The sequence below is a fragment of the Oncorhynchus kisutch genome, linkage group LG12 (genome assembly GCF_002021735.2).
Source record: "Oncorhynchus kisutch isolate 150728-3 linkage group LG12, Okis_V2, whole genome shotgun sequence".
Classification (NCBI taxonomy): domain Eukaryota; kingdom Metazoa; phylum Chordata; class Actinopteri; order Salmoniformes; family Salmonidae; genus Oncorhynchus; species Oncorhynchus kisutch.
Genome location: NC_034185.2, coordinates 37,994,155 through 38,015,732, shown reverse-complemented (window position 1 = coordinate 38,015,732; position 21,578 = coordinate 37,994,155). Strand labels below are relative to the sequence as shown.

At 43.8% G+C, this 21,578-nt stretch overlaps 1 protein-coding gene across 1 annotated transcript in view; it reads left to right on the top strand.

Moving 5' to 3' along the window:
• The window catches only part of LOC109900392 (1-phosphatidylinositol 4,5-bisphosphate phosphodiesterase beta-4), a 162,647-nt gene that overhangs the window by 91,444 nt on the left and 49,625 nt on the right, over positions 1 to 21,578 (top strand). The window contains 3 exon segments of the mRNA XM_031837514.1: positions 6,752 to 6,847; positions 15,802 to 15,882; positions 17,983 to 18,042. Of these exon segments, the coding sequence (XP_031693374.1) occupies positions 6,764 to 6,847; positions 15,802 to 15,882; positions 17,983 to 18,042 (225 nt within the window). The 5' untranslated portion in view covers positions 6,752 to 6,763.

Here is a 21,578-nt window from a genome sequence, read left to right as displayed (position 1 = left end):
AGCTGTAACCTGTGCCACCTCTGTGCAAGAGTGCGTGGAGTGTGTGGTATCCCCATAGCTGTCCTCGTGCCACCCCTCGTGCCACCACTTGGCCAGCCTTTCTAACCTCTAGGATACCTTCCGTCCTAGGTAGCCCTGTGTGTTGGTTTAGTTAGTCCCTCCTAGTTTCCGTGTCCCCGTGCCACCCCAGTGCTGCAGCGCCCTGTTGGCTCGTCACCGGGCAGTTAATTTGGGTTTATGAGGTGAGGAGTGTTCCGCTGGGTGTTACCCTAGCAGCCGTATTAGACTGTGCCTAGTGACAGGGGAGCCCCCAGCCTGTGGGACGGTAGAGTTATCTAACGTAATTATCTCACTGTCAGAGTTCACCAAGCAGGGGTTCGCCAGGGGTTGGCACTGCCAGGGCGCTCTGTTCTACAGCTCACGTGTTTAGGAGGAGAACGTGCGGATGGATGGTGGGGGATTGTTGTTATATGGAGTAGAGGATGTTGGTTTAGAATAGTCAGTGGTTGACTAACTGATGCAGAGAACAGGTATCTCAGATTTTCTGCTGTTTGAGTACCAACATCTTAAGAGTGCCGGATCCAAAAACAAACAGTCATATTAAAGTGAGTACCAACACCTTAAAGAGTGCCATATCCAAAAACAAACAGTCATATTAAAGTGAGTACCAACACCTTAAAGAGTGCCATATCCAAAAACAAACAGTCATATTAAAGTGAGTACCAACACCTTAAAGAGTGCCATATCCAAAAACAAACAGTCATATTAAAGTGAGTACCAACACCTTAAAGAGTGCCATATCCAAAAACAAACAGTCATATTAAAGTGAGTACCAACACCTTAAAGAGTGCCAGATCCAAAAACAAACAGTCATATTAAAGTGAGTACCAACACCTTAAAGAGTGCCGGATCCAAAAACAAACAGTCATATTAAAGTGAGTACCAACACCTTAAAGAGTGCCGGATCCAAAAACAAACAGTCATATTAAAGTGAGTACCAACACCTTAAAGAGTTTTTCAGTCTTTTCTGATAGATATTCAGCAGGTTATATTCCTTGATGAATATTCAGTGTTGTCCTTGGCTGTGCGGCTGGTCTGGAGCCTCAGATCTCAACTGGAAGTGTGCAACTGTCAATATAGCCCCCCGGTAAGATGTGTGCATCTGTCAATATGGTCCCCTGGTAGAACATCACAGATGGTAGACGGATGTGTTTGATTGGCGTGGCCCACCTTCTCTCTGTCTCTCTCTGTGTCTCTCTCTGTGTCTCTCTCTCTCTCTCTGTGTCTCTCTCTCGCTCTCTCTCTCTCTCCCTCTCTCTGTGTGTGTGTGTGTGTGCGCTAGTAGACATGGTTGTTCCTCTTACTACACTAATAAAGTGTGATCAGTGTTAGTACATCAGTTGGGATCTCTATAAGCCACCGAATGAAGGTCCTAACCTAGCATGAAAATGCATTCTTGTAGCTGTGTGGGCTAAGATAGTCAAAATGACCACCGTACCCCATACATTCTTGTAGCTGTGGGCTAAGATAGTCAAAATGACCACCGTACCCCATACGTTCTTGTAGCTGTGGGCTAAGATAGTCAAAATGACCACCGTACCCCATACGTTCTTGTAGCTGTGTGGGCTAAGATAGTCAAAATGACCACCGTACCCCATACATTCTTGTAGCTGTGTGGGCTAAGATAGTCAAAATGACCACCGTACCCCATACATTCTTGTAGCTGTGTGGGCTAAGATAGTCAAAATGACCACCGTACCCCATACATTCTTGTAGCTGTGTGGGCTAAGATAGTCAAAATGACCACCGTACCCCATACATTCTTGTAGTTGTGTGGGCTAAGATAGTCAAAATGACCACCGTACCCCATACATTCTTGTAGCTGTGTGGGCTAAGATAGTCAAAATGACCACCGTACCCCATACATTCTTGTAGCTGTGTGGGCTAAGATAGTCAAAATGACCACCGTACCCCATACATTCTTGTAGCTGTGTGGGCTAAGATAGTCAAAATGACCACCGTACCCCATACAAATGATGATGACATGTTGTCCGTTTGTGTTGTTGTTGCATAATATGCATCTGAACTCGAGAGTGCATTTTGTATCGTTGACATAGCCGACGTCATCCCACCCTGTGCATACAGACGTAAAACGACCAGCCCCCCTTGAGGTTCTTGAAGGAGCAGCCAAGGAAGTGAGAGAAGGGAATGAAGTCCATTTGAAGGAAAGAAATTCAGCAGCGCGGGATAAAAAAATATCTAGATCGAACGACACTGAAAACGAACATGTGCCAGTGCAAGAGAGAGGCTCTGATAGAGTAGCAGAGAGAGAGAGGCTCTGATAGAGTAGCAGAGAGAGAGAGGCTCTGATAGAGTAGCAGAGAGAGAGAGACTATGATAGAGTAGCAGAGAGAGAGAGACTATGATAGAGTAGCAGAGAGAGAGAGGCTCTGATAGAGTAGCAGAGAGAGAGAGAGGCTCTGATAGAGTAACAGAGAGAGAGAGGCTCTGATAGAGTAGCAGAGAGAGAGAGACTATGATAGAGTAGCAGAGAGAGAGAGACTATGATAGAGTAGCAGAGAGAGAGAGACTATGATAGAGTAGCAGAGAGAGAGAGACTATCATAGTAGCAGAGAGAGAGAGACTATGATAGAGTAGCAGAGAGAGAGAGAGACTATGATAGAGTAGCAGAGAGAGAGAGACTATGATAGAGTAGCAGAGAGAGAGAGGCTATGATAGAGTAGCAGAGAGAGAGAGGCTCTGATAGAGTAGCAGAGAGAGAGAGGCTCTGATAGAGTAGCAGAGAGAGAGAGGCTCTGATAGAGTAGCAGAGAGAGAGAGGCTCTGATAGAGTAGCAGAGAGAGCGAGAGACTGTGATAGAGTAGCAGAGAGAGAGAGAGGCTATGATAGAGTAGCAGAGAGAGAGAGAGAGAGGCTATGCTAGAGTAGCAGAGAGAGAGAGACTATGATAGAGTAGCAGAGAGAGAGAGACTATGATAGAGTAGCAGAGAGAGAGAGACTATGATAGAGTAGCAGAGGAGCACAAGGTCTTATCTGATGACACGGAATCTGAGTTTTTGCGGACCGGTTTCATAGGCTCAGTAGCATCCAAAAGCAGAGAACTTGCCTATGAATTTGTACATTGAAACAACATCCCTGTCCCAGACAACTGGTATAGAAGGAGAAGGGAAAGGGGGATACCTAGTCAGTGGTACAACTGAATGCCTTCAACTGAAATGTGCCTTCTGCATTTAACCCAACCCCTCTGAATCAGAGAGGTGCGTAACTGATATTGAACAGAGAGATCTGGGATGTAGGCATACATTTAAGATATACAATATACCACACCTCCATTCCATGAACTAAACGTTGACCTACAGTGGTTTCAAAAAGTATTCACACCCCTTGACTTTTTCCCACATGTTCTTGTGTTCCAGCCTGAATTTAAAATGGATTCAATTGAGATTGTGTGTCACTGGCCTGCACACAATACCCCATCATTTCAAAGTGGAATTATGGTTTTGACAAATGAAAAGCTGAAATGTATTCAAACCCTTTGTTATGGCAATCGTAAATACATTCAGGAGTATTAATGTGCTAAACAAGTCACATAATAAGTTGCATGGACTCACTCTGTGTGCAATAATAGTGTTTAACATGATTTCTGAATGACTACCTCATCTCTGTACCCTACGCATTCAATTATCAGTAAGGTCCCTCAGTTGAACAGTGAATGTCAAAGACAGATTCAACCACAAAGACCAGGGAGGTTTTCCAATGCCTCGCAAAGAATGACACCTATTGGTAGATGGGTAGCAGATATTCAATATCCCTTTGACACTTTAGATGGTGCATCAATACGCCCAGTCACTACAAAGATGCAGGCGTCCTTCCTAACTAAGTTGCCGGAGAGGAAGGAAACTGCTCATGGATTTCACCATTAGGCCAATGGTGACTTTAAAACAGTTACAGATTTGAATGGCTGTGATAGGAGAACTGAGGATGAATCAACAACATTGTAGTTACTCTACAATACTAACCTAATTGACAGAGTGAAAAGAAGGAAGCCTGTACAGAATACAAATATTCCAAAACATGCCAAATACATTTGCCAAAAAAATTTAAATAAATGTTTTCACTTTGGTGAGAAAGAAAATATATTTCATCAATTTTGAAAGGAGGCTGTAACACAACACAATATGGAATAAGTCACGGGGTATGAGTACTTTCTGAAGGCACTATGGTGCTGTCTCTCAGTGAAAGTGTGTGCATGTTGAGTCTATTTCTATAAGAAGTGCTGTGTGCTTTGATAAAGGATACAGTTGGTGTGTGTGTGTGTAGATGGTACAGATCACAGAATAACTGCAGCGTCTGTTCTTCTCTCTAGGAGGAAAAGAGGGAAGCCGGATGTTGATGAGACAGAAAGGCGGAGTGACAGAACGAGGGAGAGGGGAGATGAGAGAAGGAGGGAGAGGGGAGATGAGAGACGGAGGGAGAGGGAGAGGGGAGATGAGAGAAGGGGGGTAGACAGAGAGAGCCAGCTGTGCATGACAGGATTTGGAAAGGAGAGGGGCTGTGTGTGTGTTTGTGTGTGTGGTGCGCGTGCTGGTGTTTCTGTGTTTGATGTTAAGTACACAGCAACAGGCTCTACATCAAAACACCCACTTCCTCTACTACAAATTACTGCAGCGCGAGTTTGATTCAATTGCCAAACTGTCCATTGTTTTACATGGTTGCTTTCTCCAGTTTTGGGATGACTGAACGCAACACAGGTGTGGTAGTAGGTGTGTGGTAGTAGGAGGTGTGGGGTAGTGTGTGGTAGTAGGTGGTGTGGTAGTAGGTGTGTGGTAGTAGGTGTGTGGTAGTAGGTGTTTGGTAGTAGGTGTATGGTAGCATGGGGTAGTAGGTATGTGGTAGTAGGTGGTAGATATTTGGTGGAAGGGGGTAGTAGGTGTGTGGTATAAGTGGTAGTATGTGTGTGGTAGTAGATCTGTGGTAGTATGTGTGTGGTAGTAGGGGGAAGTATGTGTGTGGTAGTAGGTGTTTGGCAGTAGGTGGTTGTAGGTGTGTGGTATAAGTGGTAGTATGTGTGTGGTAGTAGATCTGTGGTAGTATGTGTGTGGTAGTAGGGGGAAGTATGTGTGTGGTAGTAGGTGTTTGGCAGTAGGTGGTTGTAGGTGTGTGGTATAAGTGGTAGTATGTGTGTGGTAGTAGATCTGTGGTAGTATGTGTGTGGTAGTAGGGGGAAGTATGTGTGTGGTAGTAGGTGTTTGGCAGTAGGTGGTTGTAGGTGTGTGGAAGTATGTGTGTGATAGTAGGTGTTTGGTAGTAGGTGGTAGTAGGTGTGTGCTATAGGTGGTAGTGTGTGTGTGTGTGGTAGTAGGTGCGTGGTAGTAGATAGGTGTTTGGTAGTGGGTGTGTGGTATTAGGTGTGTAGTGTAGGTGGTAGTATGTGTATGGTAGTACATCTATGGTAGTAGTTGTGTGGTAGAAGGTGTTTGGTAGTAAAATAATCAGAATTCTTTGGCCTCTTGGTGAAATCCATGAGCAGTTTCCTTCCTCTCTGGCAACTGAGTTAGGAAGGACGCCTGTACCTTTGTAGTGACTGGGCGTATTGATGCACCATCTAAAGTGTAATTAATAACTTCATCATGCTCAAAGAGATATTCAGTGTCATATTTTTTTTTACCCATCTATCAATAGGTGCCCTTCTTTGCAAGGCATTTGAAAACCTCCCTGGTCTTTGTGGTTGAATCTGTGTTAGAAATTCCTTGCTCGACTGAGGGACCTTACAGATATTTGTATGTGTGGGGTACAGAGATGAGGTAGTCACTCACAACTAATGTTAAACATTATTGTTACACACAGAGTGAGTCCATACAACTTAGTATGTGACTATTTTTTACAATTTCTTTCTCCTGGAGTTATTTAAGCTTGCCATAACAACGGGGTTGAGTACATATTGGCTCAAGACATTTCAGCTTTTCAATTTGAATTAATTTGTTTAAAAAAATAAAAACATAATTCCACTTTGACATTATGGGGTATTGTGTTTAGGCCGTTAACAAAACGGCTCAATTGAATCCATTTTGAATTCAGGCTGTAACACAAGAACATGTGGGACAAGTCAATACTTTCTCTAGGTGCTGTATCCTACGTACCTCAGCCCTTCTGAAAAGACATATTTGGCGGAGTCTGCTGTCTGATCTGTATATGGCCGTCATTACTGATGCAGTGACCGACGTTACAAAGTGTTCATTCATAGATGGGAAGAGTTCTGGGAAGAGTTCAACGTGTTAGGGGGCAACACACCACACACATACACACATTCTCAGGCTCTCACACACACAGACTCACATACGCAGGCCAACGTTCTCAGGTTGGATGCCATCGTTGACTATTTCTGTGAGCCGGTATCGATAATGATACAATATGAAGCGCCGTGTTGAGACAGTTGGCGTCGTTCTCTCTGAGGTAAAACGACACGTGTGTAGACTCAGGGGGTAGTGTATGTCTGTGTGACGGATTGATTTTAGTCATCGTTATGACTGAGTCAGGTTTTTCCCAGTACTACATAGAAAGGCAATTTGCATAAATCATACTTATTTTAACAGCCCAGGAGACATGTGGGCCACCTGTCTTAACACAATGTCTCTCTCTCTCTCTCTCTCTCTCTCTCTCTCTCTCTCTCTCTCTCTCTCTCTCTCTCTCTACCCCCCTGTCCTCCTCCCCCTCTCTCGCTCCCTCCAGGTGTGAGCAGCCATGACTAAGTCCTATGAGTTTAATTGGCAGAAGCACCTGCCTGGCTTCATGCAGGAAGGAGCTTCCTTCGACAGGTTTGACGAGGTGAGAAGCAAACTCAAACGTACCGTGCTTAAAAAAACAACAACATTGCCACTTATTGCCAACTGCCAACTTGTCCTCCAACTAATCCTCCATGTTGACAACTTGACATGAATCATCATATTAAAATGATAACTAACTAGAATGTAGTTGTCGCTGTACTTTGGGTGCTATCAGAATAAGTGCATCTCAAACAAGGTTAGCCTGAAACTCTTATATCTATGGCTTGTAGCTCTGTGCGTATGGGGATTAGTGGCCCACCCTACCCTAATGACAGTCCTCTCGTGGGACATTAAGACACAAACACACACGAGTAAGGCCATCTTCTTAATGGCGTTTATAAATCATTGTGTTAGGCCACATGCACACACACACACACACACACACATAAGTAGGGCTATCCCCAGTATGTCATAATAACTCATTGTGTTAGTCATCAGAGCTACAGACAGTCACCTCATTGATCCACCACATTAACCAACTTTGTCATGGCGACCAAAAGTCTGACAGTCTGCTGTGTGTGTGTGTGTGTGTCCTCCCTCCCTGTGTCCTCCCTCCCACGTTTCCCCTCTCTAACTCAATCAGGCCAGTTAGCTGGGGGGTGGCAAATCTAGGACTGGCCGTTACACACACACACACACACACGTTGAGATAGCGATCAGGAATCCCTTTAATGCAGTCTTCAGTGAGGAGGATCCCTCCATGGATAAACACAGAGGGAAAACAACGTCATCACTAACATCAAAGGGCATCTTTAACTGAGCCTTGGAACTAGGACAGCCTGGTTACTTTGGAATTACATTCCCCTGTGTATTAACTTAGTGTGTATTTCTGTGCTTCTACTAGCTATGGGCCCTCCACCCTGCTAGGACTTTTGGGAGACTGGGTGGCTGGGTGGAGAGCTATAGTGAATCTCTGCCAAGCTACTGGTGAATCTAGTTCATAACCGACAAGCTGTTCATTCACCCATTTTTAACATCTCAATGAAAGTTTGTTAGGAGAGGTTAGAAAGGCAAGAACACAGTTGTTTGATCTTGATATGTGACCTCCGTTACATTTAATGAATACCCACAGGGAGAACGCGTGAGATCACCATTACGTTTTTGGTTGATATTTGAGTTGAGTTGTCAACCAACTTATATCCAACTCGAAATAAACCACAGAGCTAGCTTAGCATGGCTAACTTTGGGTATTTGCCGATAGGCTACAAGTGTAGAATAGAAATAGAATGAATTACATTAGCTGGCAAGCAACGCTAATGATCTATGTGTTATGAGATGTAGGTCATTTAGGAGTGGGTTTCTTTACATCTCACATATTAAATAGTGTCAAGCAACTGACCACGGTGGCACTGTTTGACTTGCTTATCTCTCTCTTTAATCTAATCACAGTTAACAGAAGTGATCATTAGCCAGCCTTTGAAAAGGCCAAACCTCGACTTGATGCTCAGAAAACAGTGATGAACCTTATTATGATTTAAGAATAACATAATTATAGACAAGCTGGTAGTAGTCTACATTGGAGTTAGCTGAGTGTGTGTGTGTGTGTGTGTGTTTGTGTGTGTGTTATAATAGCTGATGCTCAGGCTGTCTAATAGAAGGCCTGCGGGGGACGTCTGTGTTGATTAACATGGCAGACGCGCCTCGCCCACACACACACAGACACACACACACACACGCGCGCGCTTAAATATGCTAATCAGGGAAGGATTCTTCCAGAGTCCGCTCTCAGCTCACTTAAACCCCACAGCGCAGCAGATGGTGAAGACGGGGCAGTGCATACTAATTCCAACGTGAGAGGAATAGCTATTAACAGTTTGACACTCAGCATGGTCTGTCTGTATTGAAGTGACGTCCGTCTTTGTTGTATCCAACACAACCATATGACGCACAGACAGACACTGAGTGGGAGAGATGGTCATTGATGTTGGACCATATTGTTGCCTCGCTTCTCTGCTTTTCCTCTCTGCCTCGTTTGCCTGGCAGTGATATTAAGTCGTTTTGAAAAAAAACATGTTGAAGTCATGTGGTAATCATTCAAAAAGTGTTCCATGGGGACCAAGTACTCTGTGAGGGCATGATCACTGTGGCTGGGAATTGCCAGAGACCTCACGATATGAAATCATCACGATAGTTGTGTGCCGATAATATATGTACTGCGACTCGCAGTCCTTTTCCTTTCTGTTTGTCCAGTGCCTTTGGAAAGTATTCAGACCTCTTGACTTTTTCCACATTTTTGTATGTTACAGCCTTATTCTAAAATGTATTAAATATGAGTTTTATTTTCATCAATCTACACACAATAACCCATAATGTTAAATAATAACCCATAATGACAATAACCCATAATGACAGGTTTTTAGAAGGGCCTTGGTCAGGGAGGTGACCAAGAACCCGATAGTCACTCTGACAGAGCTCCAGAGTTCCTCTGTGGAGATGGGAGAACCTTCCAGAAGGACAAGCATCTCTGCAGCACTCCACCAATCAGGCTTCTATGGTAGAGTGGCCAGACGGAAGCCACTCCTCAGTTAAGAACACATGACAGCACACTTGGAGTTTGCCAAAAGGCACCTAAAGGACTCTGACTATGATGAAACCAAGATTGAACTCTTTGGCCTGAATGCCGAGCATCACGTCTGGAGGGAACCTGGCACCATCCCTATGGTGAAGCATGGTGGTGGCAGCATCATGCTGTGGGAATGTTTTTCAGCAGCAGGGACTGGGTGGGACACTAGTCAGGATCGAGGGAAAGATGAATTGGAGCAAAGTACAGACAGATCCTTGATGAAAACCTGCTCCAAAGCACTCAGGTTCTCAGACTGGGGCGAAGGTTCACCTTCCAACAGGACAACGACCCTAAGCACACAGCCAAGACAATGCAGTAGTGGCCTCGGGACAAGTCTCTGAATGTCCTTGAATGGCCCAGCCAGAGCCCGGACTTGAACCCGATCGAACATCTCTGCAGAGACCTGAAAATAGCTGTGCAGCGATGCTCCCCATCCAACCTGGCAGAGCTTGAGAGGATCTACAGAGAAGAATGTGAGAAACTCTCCAAATACAGGTGTATTTCAAAAAAATAAAGGGAACACTAAAATAACACATCCTATATCTGAATGAATGAAATATTGTTATTAAATACTTTTTTCTTTACATAGTTGAATGTGCTGACAACAAAATCACACAAAAATTATAAATGGAAATCAAATTTATCAACCCATGGAGGTCTGGATTTGGAGTGACACTCAAAAATAAAGTGGAAAACCACACTACAGGCTGATCCAACTTTGATGTAATGTCCTTAAAACAAGTCAAAATGAAGCTCAGTAGTGTGTGGCCTCCACGTGCCTGTATGACCTCCCTACAACGCCTGGGCATGCTCCTGATGAGGTTGCGGATGGTCTCCTGAGGGATCTCCTCCCAGACCTGGACTAAAGCATCCGCCAACTCTTGGACAGTCTGTGGTGCAACGTGGCGTTGGTGGATGGGGCGAGACATGATGTCCCAGATGTGCTCAATTGGATTCAGGTCTGGGGAACGGGTGTGCCAGTCCATAGCATCAATGCCTTCCTCTTTCAGGAACTGCTGACACACTCCAGCCACATGAGGTCTAGCATTGTCTTGCAGTAGGAGGAACCCAGGGCCAACCGCACCAGCATATGGTCTCACAAGGGGTCTGATGATCTCATCTCGGTACCTAATGGCAGTCAGGCTACCTCTAGCGAGCACATGGAGGGCTGTGCGGCCCCCCAAAGAAATGCCACCCCACACCATGACTGACCCACCGCCAGACCGGTCATGCTGGAGGATGTTGCAGGCTGCAGAACGTTCTCCACGGCGTCTCCAGACTCTGTCACATGTGCTCAGTGTGAACCTGCTTTCATCTGTGAAGAGCACAGGGCGCCAGTGGCGAATTTGCCAATCTGTTCTCTGGCAAATGCAGACACAGCAAACCTTCTTGCCACAGCTCGCATTGATGTGTCATCCTGGATGAGCTGCACTACCTGAGCCACTTGTGTGGGTTGTAGACTCCGTCTCATGCTACCACTAGAGTGAAAGCACCGCCAGCATTCAAAAGTGACCAAAACATCAGCCAGGAAGCATAAGAACTGAGAAGTGGTCTGTGTTCACCACCTGCAGAACCACTCCTTTATTGGGGGTGTCTTGCTAATTGCCTATAATTTCCACCTGTTGTCTATTCCATTTGCACAACAGCATGTGAAATGTATTGTCAATCAGTGTTGCTTCCTAAGTGGACAGTTTGATTTCACAGAAGTGTGATTGACTTGGAGTTACATTGTGTTGTTTAAGTGTTCCCTTTATTTTTTTGAGCAGTGTATATATTTATTTTTTAATCCCAGCCCCCGTCCCCGCAGGAGGTCTTTTGGTGTTTTGTAGGCCAACATTGTAAATAAGAATTTGTTCTTAACTGACTTGCCTAGTTAAATCAAGGTTAAATAAAATAAATACAATTTTAATGTGATATTTCAGTTTTTTTTTAATACATTTGCCCAAAAATCTAAAAACCCATTTTTGCTATGTCATTTAGGGGTATTGTGTGTATATTGATGACGGAAATGTTATCAATTTTAGAATAAGGCTGTAACCTAACAACATGTGGAAAAAGACAAGTAGTCTGAATACTTTGCAAATGCACAGTTTGGTGATTCGATACTGTGATTTTATTGCGATTCGATGTTCCAAACATATTGCTCACCGTATGTCTGCTGCGGAGGGACAAGAGAGAGACATGAGAAAACAAGTTTTGATCAGTCATGGAAATAAAAGTGCTGAAAACAAGCTGGCTCCCTGTTTAAAAAGATGATGGAGAACGAGCGATGAAGGAAAAATACTGGAGAATTGGGGCAGGCACAGCCAACTAGCGCAAAAATAATATTGCAATATTGTCGATACGATATATCGCCAAAAAATCATGTCCTGATATACAACCGTGGCGATTTTTTTTACTACATTACTAATGACTTCATATATAGAGAGAGAGAGGGAGAGATCAACAATGATCTATCTGCACTGACTGCTCTGACAATCAGTGCCAAGACAGAAGCAAACAGATGATGATAAAAGTGTTAGAATGGAAATGAGACTGACATAGGTTGATGGTCAATGTTCGTTCACTAATACTAATGATGGCGGTAGAGTGAGATGGAATAATGTGCAGGGGACTCATTTCCTGGACCCATTGCCGGTCTGCTCCCCGATGATGCTCTAATTAGTTTAGGGACATCGGTGTGTGTGTGTGTGCGTGTACGTGCACAATGTGGTTTCAAAGACCAGTCATTTCCCTCTCTCCATTTCCCATTATCCCGCTTCCTCTATCGGAGGAAGGATGACGGTATTCCCCTTCTGTACCCTCCTCACTGCTGTGTCTCATCATCTTCCTCTGCCTCCCTCATTACCGCGTCCACACCACATACAGACAGCTGCCAGTGACTCAGACAGCTAATGGGGGATAAAACTCAGAGCCACACTGACTATCAAAATGGCCGCAGCAGCAGTATGTCTGATGTGGACTTAGTCGCCCATAGAGAGGAGAGTGTTCTAGCTCCTCAAAGGCCGTGTGTATCGGGCCTTGGTCTTGGTGAGGCGCTAAGGCACTTCTAGGATCGGATTTGTTCTGTGTGTTTAATGTTGGCTACTTACTCAGTCAATCATGTCAGAGTCTAGCTGATAGTTGAGTCATTCCATATTAAGCCATTAGCATTAGTCTGTTTGGTTTGACAGGTGTTTTATAGTTGCTTTTATTTATAGGGGCTAATAATATAGGCTAGCTATGGGCCATGACAGGTGTGATAGAAACCCTGCTTGTTTCTCACGTTTAAAGATTCTGGATGTCTCTGTCCCCTGTAGAGAACACGAACACTGTGGATCCCCAGGCCTGCTGTTATAACGGTCGTGTCTGTGTGTGTGTGCGCCTCGGTGTGTGTGTTTAAAGAGCAGGGTGATGGATTGGGAACTCTTAGAGGAGGGAGCCATGCTGCAGTCAAAACACTTGCACACACACTTCAGGGCTCGACAGTAACACTTGTCCTCTTGTCTGGGACAAGTAAAAAAATTTTTTTTAAATGCAAGACTAGAAGAATATAGATTTGAGTTAAATAAATCACATAGGAATCACAATATCAAACAATTACTGTGATCAGCATTGGATTAGAGAAGCCAACATTGTAATACTTTTCAAAAAATGTTTCATGTACATAAATACAAAAGCCTACAGGTCAAAGTATAGTTAATATGCATATTGGCTACAGCCTCACGTCTAAACCAATGTAGCCAAACTTTTATGAGACTTTTAATGACATAAATATAGGCTAAAGGCCAGTCATGTTTGACAAATATAATGAAAGATAATTTACATTCACGTCTTTAGGGCTTGATTTTTTTTGTCGACATACTCGAGGCGCGGTTCTTTCAGATCGAATGGTCAAAAAAGATCCGAGCGGGAAGGACCGTGTCTGTTATGCACCCACATCATCACCCACCTTGAACCTGAGCTGAGACGGTCAGCATTTTAAACGGTTTAACCAGAAATGGAATTGTTTAAAAACTGGACGTTTTATGTCATATTCTTGCTAATTCCATATGGGAACATTCCCACATAGCCTATACAGCTATATGTGCATTGCTGAGTTTATAATATGAAGAAATAAAACGTCATCAACATTTTTATGCTTTTGGATCTGTAGTCCCAGAACTGTCCCAGAGTCTGTTTTGAACCGTATATGTATTTTCTCATCCTGGGGGTATTTATTTGGTTAAGTATTTGGTTCTAATTGTAATTCTTTAATATTTTGTAGGCTACCAAGCGTGACCAATCATCCTCCAGGAGAGCCTTAAAGGGGCAGTGTTGTATTTTGAGACAGGAAGTCAACAGGCAGAGTGTAGCCTACATTTTTTGTCTGATTCTCTATGGTCAAAAAAGACAGTAATGCATTTTATTTTGTAAAGTGGTTCCTTGCGTCATACAATGATGTAAACATGGTGTTATAGACTAGCTTTTGGACAAGTAAAACATCAGTCCTATTTGTCCAAAGGATAAATGGCTAAAAAGGTTAATGTCAAGCCCTGCACTTAAGACACACACACTCAACACACACACACACACACACACACACATCTAGCAGAGCTCCACTGCACGCTGAGGGAGGAATGTACTTATGAGAGTAGTGAGTCAGACAAGCAGGGGTCACCCTCTCTTATCAATGCAGCCAAATATATGACTCCCACATGCACTCCCTGCCCCACACCATCCAAGGAGTGTGTGTTGGGGGGGGTTGGCCATTCCAAACAGGTTACCTCTTAGAATGAAGAAGTACCCAGCCTAATATTGTAGATACTATCTATAACAGACGTCTTTACAAGGCGAATACAACTGAAGCTCAGTTTACACCATGCTGGATTTTTGTTGATTTCCAATGTCACTGAATGTCAGGACTGTTAGTTATACGGCTGGGATCCGATTTATTTACCCTTTTATTTAACTAGGCTAGTCAGAATAAGAACAAATTCTTATTTAAAATGACGGCCTACCCAGGCCAAACCCTCCCCTAACCCGGACGATGCTGGCACAGTATATGCATGAACTAACAGCCATATTTCTGGTGTCGAGCAGCACATGTGCCTCTCTAGGTTTCTTCCTAGGCCCCCGCCTTTCTAGGGACTTTTCCCTAGCCACTGTGCTTCTGCATTGCTTTGCTCTTTGGGGATTCTAGGCTGGGTTTCTGTACAGCACTTTGTGACATCTGCTGATGTAAAAAGGGATTTATGAAACACATTTGATTGATTGATTGATTGAACTGAAGGCTTACCATAATCTCACTGAAACAACACATGCTGCGGTGTGTGCGTGTCACTCACTGTTTCCTTTAGCTCTGCAACGACCCTCTACTCGGTCTCTCTCTTACACACACGTGGGCGCTCACTTAGAACGCGGCAGACAAATGGATGGACTACGGGAATGTAATCCAAATGACATTGCTGTTACTCTGTTGTCAGCCCACCCCATACTTACTCCCTCTCGGGTCTCTCTCACACACACACACACACACACACACACACACACACACACACACACACACACACACACACACACACACACACACACACACAAGGCCTCCAGTCAGAGCCTGGGACTATATTTATCTCCCTCCCACCTTATGATCCTCGCCGTCTGGCCCGCTGACAGACTGCTGCCCCCCCCCCAGTGCCTGAAGCAAACCTGGCTGTTTGACAAATAACCGCCTCATGAATTTGGAACTGGGAGGTTTACCACATTAAGTAGACCGTAAATAAACCACAACTCTATCCTTTAAATTGTGGGATTGAATTAGTAGGCTAGGAACTATTTCTCGAAAGAAGTTATACCTTCCGACGCTTCCTCTGACTTACCATAATCTCACTGAAACAACACATGCTGCGGTGTGTGCGTGTCACTCACTTTTTAACTCACTGTTAAAAAGACTTAAAAAGTCTCCAACGTCACAGTAAACGTGTAACAGGAAGTGGAAGACTAGATTTAGCCAGGATAATTGATCTTTTATAATATATCCAGGAGGCCAGTGAGTGTTGCCTGCCACGTTAATCAGGGTATGTCCGGTCACCACGGTAGCCGTTGGTTGGTGTGTGGGGTTACCAAGACACCGTTTGCATTCGACAGTTCATGACATTCACATTTATATGTGTTTGTCTTTGTCCTAGCGTTATGTCCTCCTCTCCTGCACACACAGGGTGTAGGTGTGTGTTCTCCTTGCGCGTGTCTGTGTGTGTGTGTGTGTGTGTGTATGTGTTACATCTTTAAAAATGAATTATCGATGCTGCTGTTTATCTTGTGGCGCAAGTCGTGCGTGTACTAGCTAGGTAACGGGAGTGGGTGTGTAATGTCCTCGCACATCAAATGAAACCTCTGATTGGCTCTCGAATTGAAATGCTTCTGTCTCCTCGCAGGACCCGTTTCTGTTTGAGCCCAACTGTCTGGTCAAAGTGGACGAGTTTGGCTTCTTCATCACGTGGAAGAGCGACGGAAAGGTACAGTCTCTCAACCAGATCTGTGTATATAAAAGGCTTCGTTCTCATCCTCTTACTCAGTGCCCTGTCTTTTGTGCTCGTGAGTGTATTCAGAGAGAGAAAAGAAAGACATCCATCTCCTCGACCCTCACGACTTTACCGTTCCAGCCACAGGGCCAAGTCATAATTGGGGTGACGGTAGCGTGACTAAGGGCAGTGGTACTTGAAGTGGCCAAGGTAACAGAGGAGACGAGAGTTAGTCGCTTGTTCCATTGTTCCCACCACCGTTAATACACTATTGACTGAGTTTCAAGGGCTGGAGCAGTGAAAGCTGAGGGCAGTTGGTGAAATATAGCCTGCTGCTTGCTGCTCATTGCCCTTAGTATCTTAGACTAGGTACAGCAACAGGTAACTGCCAAAATAAATGAAAACAGCAACTTGCTAAGGAGTTGTGCCACCAGAACAGCTTCAATGCGCCTTGGCATAGATTCTACAAGTGTCTTGAACTCTATTGGAGGCATGTGACACCATTTTTCCATGAGAAATTCAATCATTTGGTGTTTGTTGATGGTGGAGGGAAAACGAGGACTTAGGCGCCACTCCAGAATCTTCTATAAGTGTTCTGTTGGGTCAGAGAGTTGAGTAGTCTTCGTCACTGAAGCTTCTGCCAAACTTTATTCAGAGAGGGTAAAGCAAGACAATGGTATAGAATGGACTTTATTCAGAGAGGGTAAAGCAAGACAATGGTATAGAATGGACTTTATTCAGAGAGGGAAAAGCAAGACAATGGTATAGAATGGACTTTATTCAGAGAGGGTAAAGCAAGACAATGGTATAGAATGGACTTTATTCAGAGAGGGTAAAGCAAGACAATGGTATAGAATGGACTTTATTCAGAGAGGGTAAAGCAAGACAATGGTATAGAATGGACTTTATTCAGAGAGGGAAAAGCAAGACAATGGTATAGAATGGACTTTATTCAGAGAGGGTAAAGCAAGACAATGGTATAGAATGGACTTTATTCAGAGAGGGAAAAGAAAGACAATGGTATAGAATGGACTTTATTCAGAGAGGGAAAAGAAAGACAATGGTATAGAATGGACTTTATTCAGAGAGGGAAAAGAAAGACAATGGTATAGAATGGACTTTATTCAGAGAGGGAAAAGAAAGACAATGGTATAGAATGGACTTTATTCAGAGAGGGAAAAGAAAGACAATGGTATAGAATGGACTTTATTCAGAGAGGGAAAAGCAAGACAATGGTATAGAATGGACTTTATGCAGAGAGAGAACAGGAAAGACTGAAAGCTATTCAGCGTAGGATGCTCCTGTATGAAAAGGTCAAGAGGATAGAATGCCGTCTCCTATGGCTTGTAGGCGATTCGACTGCAAGGTCCTTTTCAACACCAGTCTCCTTTTCCAATGGTACATTCTTGCAAGTCAGTCAACTCAATGCGCACGGATGGAAGGAACTGCTTGAGACAGAACTTGACTTAGCCAAGGTGACTCTGAGACGGTTGCATCAAATGAACCCTCCCCGTAGAGGAGAGAGAGGCCCCATATCCTCGCTGAAAATGGCCTTTAGCATTCATCAAACACTTCAGCAACAACACATAAAGCAGGGGTGGCCTGTACCCTACTCCTGAGTGTTCTTTTGTTCCAACCCTGCTGTAACACACCTGATTCTGTCAATTAGGAGGGGTTGACTGCTCATGTTAGAAGGTAATGCTGGTTGGAGAGGAAGGGCTTTGTTATCCGTCATGCCGTTGGGATTCATCCGTTGTGTAAGACGATAGCAGGATATTCCTCCACGCTGATCGTATTACTGTCTCGCTCTCTGTCTCTCTCTGGGTTATTGTATTTATCGCTGCGACATGGGGGCATGTAGGCAGATGTCATTTCAGACAGCCGTATCTGGCCACTAGCAGCATACCGTATGTCTATGGAGCTTCTGGAGCAGACAGGCAGGACTCTACTGTAATCCGACAAAGCTTGGTGAGGTTTGGGGAGTGGGATGGAATATGTCTTTTTTTGCTTGGCATTGACAAGATCAATTTTACCCTCTCTCTCTCTCTCTCTCTCTCTTTCTCTCTTTCTCTCTTTCTCTCTATCTCTCTACAGGAGGGCCAGGTTCTAGAATGTTCTCTGATCAACAGTATTCGAGTCGGAGCCGTGCCAAGGGTGAGCACCTTTAAAACCCAGTTTCCTCCCTTAGTCCCTACCTTCCTCCCTCCATCTTTCAAATAACCTTCTCACCCACTCCTCTGCATCCATCTCCTCGCCCCTCACGACTTTACCGTTCCAGCCACAGGGCCAAGTCATAATTGGGGTGACGGTAGCGTGACTAAGGGCAGTGGTACTTGAAGTGGCCAAGGTAACAGAGGAGACGAGAGTTAGTCACTTGTTCCATTGTTCCCACCACTGTTAATACACTATTGATTGAGTTGGAGCAGTGAAAGCTGAGGGTAGTTGGTGAAATACAGCCTTCTGCTCGTTGCCCTTCATATCTTAGACCGGGTACAGCTACAGGTAACTGCCGAAATAAAGGAAACATCAATATAGTGTCTTAATAAGGTATTGGGCCCCCTGCAAGCTGCCAGAACAGCTTCAATGTGCCTTGGCATAGATTCTACAAGATTCTACACTATTTTACCCAAGTGTTTTACTTTATCTTGGCAATTACCTGTACGTTCAACAACATGAAATATGTCATACTTGAATGTTTCTAACCCTCCAGGTTTGTAGCTGTATCTAAAGCGAGTTATTTAGCCTTGGATGTTGTTTCTTATCTGGGAGGGATACTGTAACAATGCCTTTTACAATGTAGTTTGTTAAGTTAGTTGCCTCAATAGAACAATGATTTCCAACAGACAAAAAAAGCTATTGAACACTCTTTGATGGAAGCAAATGCATTTAGGCTAATTGGCTGTTCCATGTCCCTGAAAGTGTTTTTCTGCTTTCTTTAAACAGAAGGGACTTCATGAAAATACAGCAAACATTAACCACAGAGTATTCCTTTCATGAACACCAGGGCTGATGTCACACACACACACACACACACACACCACACACTCGCACACAAAAACACAACTATGTTTAACTATATTTGTGAAGACAATTTATTTCCATTCAGAATCCTACTTTCCCTATCCCTAACCTTAACCATAAACACCAACTCCTAACCTTAACCTTAAACTTAACCCCTAACCCTAATTCTAACCCCAAACCTAAGCCTAAAATGTCCTCACTTCTCAGAATTTGTGTTGGTTTACTATTCTTGTGAAGACTTTCTGGTACTCACAAGTATAGTAAAATGTGTACACACGCACATGCACACACACACACACACACACAGCTATTCCTTCCATTACATATGGACTCCCTCAATAATTCTATGGTCGTGTCCTGCTGCAGTGTAATGTTTGGCATCATGCGAGCGACATGAATTATGGAAGGCCCTGGGGTCCTGAGGGAGTACCAATACGGATGCCTGACTATAATAAAGGTGTGCTTTCTCAAAAACGCCGGAGAACAAACCACTCGCTCAGCTCCGAACAAATACTCAAACATCTGAAAACACTCGTTGGTGTGTGTGCACGGATCACAAGGTAGTGTGTGTATTGTTGACAGAGCGGGAGGTCCTCTATGTCTGAGACAGTGTGTGCGACTGCATCTGTGCATGGCGTACGTGTGGTGTGTGTAAGGCCGTGTCCCTCCCCCCTCCCTGTCTGTGTTTGGTAAGGTTACGCGTTCTCCTTGGTAAACAACAGACAAAGAGCAACTCATCTCATGGCTGATCTCGGGCGGATTGCTAACACGATTACACAATCGCACGGCTATCGCCGCTAACTCAATGAACAAAGAAAGAAGAATCACGTTGAAGATATTTGGCTGTATTGGCTTTAATAAACAGAGGCTGGCTTTTGCAGAATGAATCGTCTGTTGCTTTCCAGCTGATTCAATCACACAACAGTTATTCTGCTTGTTCTAGATAGTTCAAAGGATAACGCAAGAAGGGGAATCCTCAACTAATCAATGTTACATTAGGAAAGTTATATAACATTCTAAGTCTGAGACGGATTAAATGGTTCCAAAAATGAAACTATCACGTTTTGAAATGACTTGATAAGATTCTGTTGGTCTTTAATACCTACAGTTGAAGTCGGAGGTTTACATACACTTAGGTTGGAGTCATTACAACTCGTTTTTCAACCACTCCACACATTTCTTGTTGACAAACTATAGTTTTGGCACGTCGGTTAGGACATCTACTTTGTGCATGACACAAGTCATTTTTCCAACAATTGTTTACAGACAGATTATTTCACTTATAATTCACTGTATCACAATTCCAGTGGGTCAGAAGTTTACATACATTAAGTAGACTGTGCCTTTAAACAGCTTGGAATATTCCAGAAAATGTCATGGCTTTAGAAGCTTCTGATAGGCTAATTGACATCATTTGAGTCAATTGGAGGTGTACCTGTGGATGTATTTCAAGGCCTACCTTCAAAGTGCCTTCAGTGCCTCTTTGCTTGACATCATGGGAATATCAAAAGAAATCAGCCAAGACCTCAGAAAAAAAAATGGTAGACCTCCACAAGTCTGGTTCATCCTTGGGAGCAATTTTCAAACGCCTGAAGGTACCACATTCATCTGTACAAACAATATAAACACCATGGGACCACGCAGCCGTCATACCGCTCAGGAAGGAGACGCGTTCTGTCTCCTAGAGCTGAACGTACTTTGGTGTGAAAAGTGCAAATTAATCCTAGAACAACAGCAAAAGACCTTGTGAAGATGCTGAAGGAAACAAGTACAAAGTATCTATATATCCACAGTAAATCCACAGTAAAAGAGTCCTATATCGACATAACCTGAAAGGCCGTTCAGCAAGGAAGAACCCACTGCTCCAAAACCACCATAAAAAAGCCAGACTACGGTTTGCAACTGCACATGGGGACAAAGATCGTACTTTTTGGAGAAATGTCCTCTGGTCTGATAAAACAAAAATGCTTGCAAGCCGAAGAACACCATTCCAACCGTGAAGCACGGGAGTGGCAGCATCATGTTGTGGGGGTGCTTTGCTGCAGGTGCACTTCACAAAATTGATGGCATCATGAAGATGGAGAAGTATGTGTATATATTGAAGCAACATCTCAAGACATCAGTCAGGAAGTTAAAGCTTGGTCACAAATGGGTGTTTCAAATGGACAATGACCCCAAGCACACTTTCAAAATTGTGGCAAAATGGCTTAAGGACAACAAAGTCAAGGTATTGGAGTGGCCATCACAAAGCCCTGACCTCAATCCCATAGAAAATTTGTGGGCAGAACTGAAAAAGCATGTGCAAGCAAGGAGGCCTACAAACCTGACTCAGTTACACCAGCTCTGTCAGGAGGAATGGGCCAAAATTCACCCAACTTATTGTCGGAAGCTTGTGGAAGGCTACCCGAAATGTTTGACCCAAGTTAAACAATTTAAAGGCAATGCTACCAAATACTAATTGAGTGTATGTAAACTTCTGAACCACTGGGAATGTGATGAAGGAAATGAAAACTTAAATAAATCATTCTCTCTACTATTATTCTGACATTTCGCATTCTTAAAATAAAGTGGTGATCCTAACTGACCTAAGACAGGGAATTTTACTAGGATTAAATGTCAGGAATTGTGAAAAACAGAGTTAAAATTTATTTGGCTAAGGTGGATGTAAA